The following is a 10,732-nucleotide window of genomic DNA, read 5'->3' on the forward strand; positions in this document are numbered from 1 at the left end:
GCACGGAGACAGTATATGAGGCAAAAACTGTTCTCACGAGCTTGAAAGTCGATATCTGGTGTGACGATCTTCATTCTCTGACAGCCTGAACTCTGAGGCAGCTTTCTGTAAGCAGTCTTCAGGAATTTTCTCTAGGCTTCTGGAAGGATATTCAAAGCTCTTCTTGGCATGTTGGCTCCCTGTTTTATTTATTATTGTTCTTCAATAAAGCTAATGTCTGTGCAGGTTTAAAGTAAAAATGTATGTAGAAAAGCAATGATGCTTCTCAAAACATCCTAGTTCGGGCACTGCATGCAGATCTGGCTTTGTATAAGGCACTCAGATTTCTAACATGTTCTTTTTATTTATTTTTTACCAAAAGAAAAAAAAAGAAAGCAGTGACTTTGAAAAGAAAGCAAAATAATCTTTGTAACATACCTGATAATTGTTTATAATGTGTAATAATTATAGTGGTTTCAAATACATTTTGCACATCATACTAGATTATTTGATTGCAGTGAAGTGGTGGTGGAGTTAATTAGAGCAAACATAAGCACCTAATAGCACATCAACCGATCTGTGTCTGACAGCAACATTTGTTTGGATGTGTTTGAACTATTTCAGCTTTTACTTTGAAAATACCAGGAAATAAGCAAATTCTTTATGCAATCGTTGTTAGAAAAAAAGGAAAAAAAAAAAAACAGGCAGAACGACAACTGAGCTGAGCGCGTGAGACAGTCAGCAAAAACACACCGAAGCAAACTTTATTTAAACCGGCCCAGGTAACAGCGGTGCAGGAGGAGAGGGAGGCTCGGGACATTCAGTTCTTTCACAGAGAGGGAGGAAACCCCTCAGGATCACTTCCCAAACACACACTGGGAATATTTCTCCAAACTTCTGATAGATTTCATTTAAACCAGCATGGCTGCTGCGCTGTTCAGAGCTGCAACAGGACTGAGTGTCAGAGTAGGTATACTATTATTTTTACATTTATTTCTGTAGCTGATAGAACGAGTTTGTGTCTGCAGCTTCTCATTACTTTACAGCTGATTAACAGCCTGGCATGCACACACACACACACACACACACACTGATAACAAGTTTTAGTTTTATTCCCTGAAACTCTGTAACATCCTAATCCTCAGTTCGTCACTGAGAGAGCTCTAGGGACTAATATTGAGAGGCCCCACATGAAACCGAATCATTTTATTGTAAATGAGGCTCTGGTTTTCAGGCTCATGAGAAACGCTGTGCTCTAATAAAGATGGCAGTGGAGCTCAGTCACAGAGTCTAAGCATGGTTTTATACTAAATAACTGCAAGTATTTAGACTAATTTAGACTAATCATTTTACAAAAGTTAACCAGTCAAATTGGATCGTGATTATTGTTTCATTAAGCTGGAGATCATTTTATGCAAGTAGTTTAATATCTGCATATTAAATAACTCAGACTTTAAAGCTGCTAAATGTTTGTAATGTGCAATAAAAAGTAGGCGCAGACATTTGCAACATATTTCTATCTGCACTTAGTTGCATATACAATTAGACTTTTTACCACTCATGTTTTTGTGATTTTGTTTAAAATACTGCTTATTATTTCCACAACTGTAGCCAATGCAATGAAATCTCGTTATGTGCACTGTAAGGTGGAAATTTGAATTTAATTAAAGTTCTTCTGGCTACTGTTTGTAAAATAAACTGTTACCACCAGGGGGTAGTGTTTTACCAGTGGGCGTGTAAAATGTTCTCAGACCTGTGCTACTATTCAGGTTCTTTTTTTTTTTTTTTAAGTTTTTTAAGTTTCAGTTTATGCAATATAACAGCGGTCCCCAACCCCCGGGCCTCAGACCGGTACCAGTCCGTGAGTCGTTTGGTACCGGGCCGCGAGAGTTGAGGCTCAGGTGTGAAATGTATGGTTTTCAGGGGTTTTATCGGTTTTCAGCGTTATTTTGTTATCGTTTTTATCGTTAACTCGGTTTTCCTGGGTCTTTTCACGTGTGTTATGAATAAATCTTCTTTTTTTCGGTACCGGTACTAGTTTTATTTTGTTGTATTTATCCACGACACCTTAAAGGCCGGTCCGTGAAAATATTGTCGGGCATAAACCGGTCCGTGGCGCAAAAAAGGTTGGGGACCGCTGCAATATAAGTATTTTCTCTCGTGTACTGAGTACTATTACAACACATAACGCCCATTGTAAGAATAAAATACTCTAGTCCCACCTCACATGCCCCTTTTTAGGCACGGTCTTGGAAACCGTTCACAGCAGATGGATGCCCCTCCCTTCAGCTGGCGGCTTCTTCCTGCTAAAAGGCAGTTTTTCCTTCCCACTGTTGCCAAAGCATCTGCTTATAGGGGGTCATGAGTGTTGGGGTTTACTCTATTTTCTTTGTATAATTTTAGGGTCTTATAAATGCATAAAATTGAATTGAAAGTAAATGACATTTAAAAAAAATGACACAGTTTTACAATGAAATGTGAGCATTCATGATTTATGTGTGGTTCTGTATGTGTGCATGTTCAGCGGATCCACGGGGAGTTTTGTAGAGTGATGTGGACGCCACAGGCTGCTCGGTTCAGCTCCAAACCATCAGACAGAGACCCGCCACGCAGAACACACATCAGTAAGAAAACACACGTCCTCTCCTTTTGTCTTCTTTTGGCAGTCTAGACAGAGGCTGGAAACAAGGTCACAGAGAGAGACAGACAAAGGAAAGTACGGTATGCAGCAAAGGTCGCAGCAGACGAAGGGTATAGGAGTTGATTTTGGGGGTTATTACACTTCCTGTTGTGCAGAAATTGCCTGCAACTAAAGATAGTCCTCAGTAAATAGGAATGAGTGCGATAGCTTAAAAAAATTACATCTGTTTCCAGTCAAAAGTTCCACATTTCATGCAACTGCAGTATAAAAATCCTCTAAACAAAAGTAAAACAGCTCTCATGTACTCCAGCCTTCCAGTCTCTTTTAGTTTCCCTGACAGGGAAGACGATTTTGCATTCTGCTAATGCGTGCTGAGTGGCCTGTTAAGAATGCATGACAGGACACATTCTTTTGATGGTATTCGTCTGCAAAAAATAACTACACGTTAAAGGTTTAATTAAACCACAACATAAACGTGCGTCTGTATAAGAAGCAGGTGTTTATGGTGGGCGAAGGCTACTTCTAAAAATCAGAATGGTGCTGTGGTCTGATGTCCATAATACTAACAAAAAGTACTGCTATGTGCTACTCTAGAAACTTGTTAAAATCTAATAACATAACTGTATCTGTTATCTCAGCTCCTGCTTTGATCAAATATGAAGAAGATTATTTACCCCACGGAATAGAAACTGCTCACAGTCTTCTCTCTGCTGACAGAGAAAGCCAAGGCCCAGCCTGCAGAAGAAGCTGATAAAGTTCTGGACAAATTCTTCTCTGAAAGGAGGCCAGCCACAGCGCCCCCTGCTGTTGGTGAAGGTCAGTACATTCAGGATGTGCTTAGTCAGGGTAACAGTTGGTAGACACGACTTAGTGGTGTAATAGTGGTGTAATTAATTCACTGTAAATATATGAGTAAAATGTTTCTACAAACAGCTTTTTTGTGCTGCTGCTTGGTTAGGAAACCAAAATGTATCCATTAAAAACAGAATTGGCATTGGGGTGGATTTATCTGATGATGAGTGGAGATCTTGTTTGAATCGTATACATACTTCCTCCCTTTGCATTCGCCATGGTTTAATTCAGTTTAAAATTCTTCATCGTCTTCATTATACAAGAGAGAGGCTTTCAAAATTTTTCCCAGAAGCCGATCCTGCCTGTCCCAGGTGTGGACATAATCCAGCAAATGAGGGTCACATGATGTGGTCTTGTCTGAACCTGGCTAATTACTGGGGAAATATATTTAAAGCATTATCTCATATAATGCGCAGAATTTAGTGCTTGATTTCCGCATTGGCATTTTTGGAGTTATGCCATCTCAATACAAAATTAGTAAATCTCAGGAAAATGCCATAGCATTTGCTACATTGCTTGCCCGTAGACTTATTCTATTCCACTGGAAGTCTGATAAGGCTCCTTCATACATACAATGGTTAAAGGAGGTGCTTTTCTTTTTACCACTGGAAAAACTTAGATACAGAGTTCTCTCATCACAACAAAAATTCTCTGCGACTTGGAACCCATTTATTGACTATATAAAAACGTGTTTTCCAGATGTGTGACATACGTTTTTTGTTTGTTTTGTTCTGTTTCTCTTTACATGAGCCTCGGGTGGGGAGGGAGGGGGCGTTTCTCTTTTTTGTTTTGTTTTGTTTTGGTTTTTTTGGTTTTTTTTGTATAATGGCAACGTTTTCATTATGTATTGTGACCATGATTTGTGAAAAAACAATAAATTTAAAATAGAAGTTTAAAAAAAATAAAAAATAAAAACAGAATTGGGAGTTTCAGGAGGGCTAATGGAACAGTGCAATTTCACTGCTCTCTAGTCATCATTTTAAGATGAGTACAATCTGATTCAAGCTGAAGTGGGTATCAGTGAAACCAGCTGATGTATTCAGATCTGTGTTACGCTCTGTTTATCATGGCAGGAGAGCTCATATAGCATAGCGGACGCTAACAGTAAAGGGTCTAAATTTGGCAGTAATGACTGCGTGCAAAAGCAAAAACCTTTCTTCTTTCTTGTATGTTTATAAAACCTTTGGCTGCATGCATAAACCTGTCAGAGAAGTATATGGAGTATGATAAAGGTAGTGACAAATTCCTGCCTGCTTGCTACTGAATCACCTAAAAGAAATCCATTATTTCTACACAATAATTAACAAAAACCCAGGAAAGGTGAGAAGGTTTCACTCTGGTTAAAGACCTTTTTTCTTGCAGAGCTTTCCAAAGCTGCCGCCATGATAAATACCAGCTCAGCACAGGATCCACATGAAGCAGCTAACAGAGACTCTTTGGAGAAAGAAGAGGAGAAAGCCAGCAAAGCAGAAGCCATGATACCTGAGTCAACTTTAGCAGAAGTGAAGGTTGATGTGGGGAGTCTTGAAGCTGACGCTCTGCAAGAAACATGTGACTCGCTCCAGAAGGGAGCTGAGGAGCTAGCAAAAGAGTTGGAAGTGAAGATGCCAATAGAAGATGTTTCTGTTTCTGAAGTTGCAACAGAGGTGGACAATTTAACACTAGATTCCATCCCTGAAGCTGCGGATACACTGGAAGCTGAAACATCAGCAGTCCCTGAAGCTGTGATTGGATCTGAGCAAGTACCAATACAGTTGTCTGACACTGACCAGGAACTGAGACTAATCGATGGGGTGATCAATCAGAACAAAGAAAAAGGGGCAGTGGAGCCCGAAGGAAATGTTTTGGAGGCCATGTCTCCTGAGTCTGTGACCTTGGCTGAAGTTGAGGCGTCTTTGGGAACTCTGGAAAGCGAATCTCTGAGTGAAACCTCGACTTATCTGGAGAAAGAAGCTGCAGTTCTTGCTGTAGAGAAGAAGATGGAGGTAGAGGAGGAAACCACTACCAAAGAGATGACTGAGGCTACACACGCTGACCCTCTGTCTCTGCCTGAAGTCGTTTCTCTGCCTGAAGATGTGCAGACTGATGCACTGATGGAGAAGCTGCTCTTTACTGTTCCTGCTAACGTAGAGGGTGCACGAGAGAGCCAGATTATTGAGGAAGCTGTAACAGCAGACAGTCCAGATGGTAAGTTAAACTCCTGTGAGCGGTGAAGCGATGGTAGAAGAAACAGCTTCTTAAAGGCAAACTGATATTTGGTACGTTAGTTGGTTTTCTTACCAAGAGCTAGATCCAGGAGAGTCACATTAGTTTAACTGAAATCCAGTTTGAACACACACAGCACTCCACCGCAAGTTGTTTCTATGTCATATTTAAAAATAAAATTAATGTGTTGTTGCAGATACTATAGGCCACTTTTGTAGAAATGCAGTGAAGGAAAAACATCATCATCAAGCAGAAAATTGCCCACCAGGTAACTCCACATAAAAGTGGATGATTAATTTAAAATTTTAAAGAACATCAAGTTTTTACCTCTTTTAAATGAACCGTAGTTTGTTTTTTTTGTTTTTTTATAGCAACAATAGGTAAATTTCCTGAACTGGAATCTCACAATGAAAAAAAGTATGCAGCACACATGCCCCTTTTCCACCAATCCGGTGCCAGTTCCTGTTCTAGAAGTGTTTGCATGTGGTCAGTAAAATTAAAAAAAACAATCCTAAAATGTACAGAAAGATAGCAGAGGTAGCTGCTGCTTTAAATTGAAAGCCTTTACTTTCTCCTGGAGAAAGTACATGAGCATCAATCACTTCTTACTAGTGCTGTCAGTGTTAATCTCGTTAAAATGACATTAATGTTAACGCCATAACTCCATTAACACGGCAAATCTCTGTTAGCGAGTTAATGCGGATCGCTCCATCAACGCATTAGCGCCGTGCAACCCCACGCACGGGGCGATCCGCATTAACTCGCTAACAGAGATTTGCCGCGTTAATGCGGGTATGGCATTAACGTCATTTTAACGAGATTAACGCTGACAGCACTACTTCTTACAGGTTAAAGTTTCAGAGCTTGGGTTTGATTTTAGCCATGGATCTAATGTGGAGAAAATAAATAAATAAAAAAAATGGGATCCAAAATCAATCCGTGCGGTACACCACAAATGTGTGAAGATGAATAACAGTAGATAACATTTCCAAACATTCAACTTAAGTCATATATTCATTTAAAATAAGTAAAAATTAAACTGTAAATTGTCATTTCTCTTCAGTATAGGAAATAATTAAATGCTTAATATTTATTACCTGGACAAACAGGACAAATGGTTTTTATTACTTAAAGTGTCATGTTTCGGCTGTGTGCAGGCAGGAGACGCAAAACTCACGACAACAAAAAAGCTGCTTTATTGCAGAATGGCATGGAAAAACGAATCTAAACTGGGACATGGATAAACTGCCACACAGGGAAACACAGCTATGAGGGAGACTACGACACTGTCAAAGAGAAACACAGGGCTTAAATATACTGAGGGATAACGAGGGAATGAGACACAGAAGGAGAGCACAGCTGGGAGTAATCAGGCTGGACGAGACAAGGGAAGCAAAACTAGAAACACTGACATGAGACACGGACCTTCAAAGTAAAACAGGAAACACACTGACTGAACTGTAGACATGTAAACTTAACAGCAACTGGGGAGACAGAACATAGGAACCTGAAACATGGTACAGAAAGGCACAGTAGACACAACATGGAACACAGTGAAGCCATATTACAAGAACTAAGCCTATGATAACCATAACTGAAACCTAGGGAAATAATAACTATAAAGATCAAAACAGCACAACCCACATGAACATAATGAACTCACAGGGAAAGAGTAAAACTAAATACAGTGAACATAGAAACACAAGACCTCTTCAAAATAAAACAGGAAACATAAGACGCAGACATGACAACCTGAACTACACAACGTAAGACAGACATGAAACACATGAAGGGCAAGGGAGACTCAACAGGGGTTGGAGCACACAAGGGGAATCTAATAACAAAGAACTATAACAACATAGACATGAACATAAACTAAAACTCCAAAACGCTGGGTCATAAGACCCAGGATCGTGACATAAAGTGGTTACCTCTGGTGACAGAGTATGCCCTTTTTAGCGGTTAATAAGGAAATCAATGAAATTAAATACACTTGATGCCAGCCCACCTTATAAGATGACATTATCTCCACCATTATTTTCTATTTAAGTGAAGCCTCACACTCAGTTTGCAAGCCAATTGAAATGTGGTTGGTTTTCAGAAGACTTGTTGGGACTGACTTCATCATGTCAGTGGTAACAACAACTCAACTATTATGTTCTCCAACTGGGAACACATATTTCAAGAAACTCCCTTTTTGCTTTGTATGTAGTGTTATGAAGCTTAAGGGCACAGTTGGTGCTTATACTGCTGTATATATGATGATGACTAAGGTTTGTATACAAATACCATATAATTCATTCATAATACTCCTGTATGGGGGCTGATGGATGTTGTGGGGTTAAACGTAGTTGAAAACACTGAAATATAAACTCTGTGATGAAGACCTTAATTCAAACTTTGATAAAAGCAGATAAAAGGCAGGAACGGTTTTCAGTTTTTCTATAAAATTCCAAGGAATGTGTCAACTAAAGCTCTGGGCCTGCGTACTTTACACTGTCCTGTTTCTTCAGTTGTAACAGCTTCTGTTGATAACGTGGCTGCAGAGTCAGATCATCCTCCAGCTCCTCCTCTTCCTCTGAAAGAGGAGCTGCTGGTACAAGAAGAGGAAGGAGCCACAGGAGATAAAGAAGATACAGGGACACACACAGGTAAAGAGCACACATGGCCACAGGTTGTTTTAACCACAGCTGTATAGACAGTTTCAGCAGTTGTGTTGCCGTTCTGTGCCTCGCTGCTTTCTATACAAACTTTTCCCACATTTGGTTGTATGAAAAATTGGTGACACAAAACTTTGGTGCCTACCTTTAAAACACATCTTTATATAAATTATCAGAGTTTGAGCAACATTTATATACTGATATACTCTCTTCTCTTCTTAGCAGACATATACAGCTATAAGGTGGTTTTTCTATATTAAAGTACATTTTCTGTCCTAATGGTGTCTGTGTTTTGTTGTCTCATTTTGATCATGCTGTATTTTCCGATGACAAGTATCAGCTGGGAGTCAGAAAATGTTGTTTTAATGTGTGTTTTTCAGATTTGGATCCTGTGCAGAGACTCTTCCTGGAGAAGATCAGAGAATACACTAACATGCACAGGTAGAGAGATAAAGAGTTACAGTTGAATTTAATAGGAAAAACATTTAGAGAGTCTACATTACAGCTAGAATAACCAACACATTAATTATTGTACATTTGCTCAGAAGCATTATCCACACTACCAGATATAATTATCTGTCTGAATCCCATTATCAGAAAATCAACCGTAATTACATTTTCTCTAAGTGTCTGCCAGGTATTGGCCACATGTGGACTGTTTATTCCTACTGTTTGTTCCATGCTACATGTATTCTTATTTAACTTTGAGTATTCCTTTCCTGAAACTGTATGAGTGAAACTCTTTAACTGGAAGCAAGCCGTGTAAAGAGACATCAGCTGATTTGTCATCTCACTCTTTAAGGTCGAATGCAGGATTCCTGGAGGCGGAGCCAGATTACCAAAAAAACCTGTCAGAGGAGACTGCTAAGCTCCAGAGAGTGTATGGAGGAGGAGACCTCAGCAGCTTCCCTCAGTTCACCTTCAATGGTGAGAGTGATGATGAAGGGAGTGATGGGGAATGCTCAGTGACATGGCATTGTGGAGTGGTATGAGAAATCCACCTGGACTGTGTATAAAGTATAACGCCGCTCTGTTCCAACCTTTTCAGGTGGCAAATTGCCCTCATAAAATAGATTCATGAATGGGAAAAAATTGGAGCTGTACTGCATGATTTGGGGATCTGGCTTAAATTAAAGTGAGGAGAGACCCTGGGACAAGACCAAGACATACTGCATTCATATCCCCCAGAAGATCTGCGGGTGGTGGCTGGGTACAGGGAGGTCTGAGTGTCTCTACTTAGACTGCTAGATGGATAAGCTGCAGGTTGACGTGAACCATCATAAAATACAGCGTGTTGTCACATAAATCTGCTTGAGATCCTTAATTCCAAATATCGCATTGGTGGATACCTAATCACAGCAGCAGCTAGAAGTATGATGGGGAAAAACAGAAACATCCACCCAAAAGGGGAGAATTTCAGTTCAGTTTTATTCACATAGTGCCAATTTGCAACAACAGTCACCTCAAAATGTTCTTTATTGTAAGGTGGAGACACTACAATGAGCAAGAAGTTGGTGACAGTGGAAAGTAAAAACTCCCTTTTAACAGGAAGAAACCTCCCTTTGATTTTTAAAAGTGTTGATTTATAGTAGGAATACAAGAGGAAAACTTTTTTTAAAAGCTGTTTAAAATGTATAGAAATGCTTAGAATATCTCCCTGTGGAGATGATTCTCTTTGGAATCTTATGATGCTGCTGTTCTGTAGCACTGCTAATGATGGGCAGTAACATGAAATGACAAAAATGTTACAAGATAATTAAAAGAAATTAACACACTTCTGCTGTTTTCTCTCTAGATCCCAAATTGGACCAGGAGTCCAAATGATCTGTGAATGGTGCCTCCAACTCTCTACACTCTTCCTCAACCTCTCCCTCTCCATTAACTCCTCAATTCATCTTTATTCCAAGGAAGAAAAAAGAGGAAGCATATGCATTGAAATCTAACTGTGTGGTTCTCTGGCTAAAATGTGGGGAATGTGTTACTTGTGGGTGTTTGTTTTCTGTGTGATGTCCAGTACTGAAATTTATTAGATTAAAACACGAAAAAAAGCATTTTTTTATGTTCAGCAGCATTTGTGTGTATGTGTGTATGTGTGTGTGTGTGTGAGAGAGAGAGAGAAAGATGCAATTAAAGTATAACACACAATGCCTCATTGAACAGCAGATGGAGCTGTCAGCCACATCGCTCTCATTTGGCTCCATTTATCTTCCATATACCTCTCTGTTTCTGCACCTTACACCCTCACATTTCTCTGTATTCTCTGCATATGTGAGCTATCTTTTTCTGTGTTGCCTCTCTCAGTTTTGGCATGTGGTGACAGAAGCAGCACTTGTCACTTCAAACCACCAGCCCCCACCCACCGTCCCTCAGTCACGACTCTGTCATAGAGATGGTG

The 10,732-nt window shown here is 39.8% G+C and overlaps 1 protein-coding gene across 1 annotated transcript; it reads left to right on the forward strand.

Moving 5' to 3' along the window:
• The first annotated feature begins 338 nt into the window (after positions 1–338).
• On the forward strand, positions 339–10,432 carry LOC146375305 (uncharacterized). The gene is made up of 8 exons (XM_084948936.1): positions 339–945; positions 2,504–2,603; positions 3,338–3,436; positions 4,835–5,659; positions 8,191–8,328; positions 8,718–8,778; positions 9,140–9,264; positions 10,133–10,432. Exons 1-8 carry the CDS (start codon positions 901–903, stop codon positions 10,159–10,161), a joined length of 1,422 nt encoding a protein of 473 aa, XP_084805062.1. The 5' UTR covers positions 339–900; the 3' UTR covers positions 10,162–10,432.
• Positions 10,433–10,732: the final 300 nt, after the last annotated feature.

Source organism: Perissodus microlepis, chromosome 13, assembly GCF_051167445.1.
Source record: "Perissodus microlepis isolate ML-2025 ecotype Zambia chromosome 13, ASM5116744v1, whole genome shotgun sequence".
Taxonomy (NCBI): Eukaryota; Metazoa; Chordata; class Actinopteri; order Cichliformes; family Cichlidae; genus Perissodus; species Perissodus microlepis.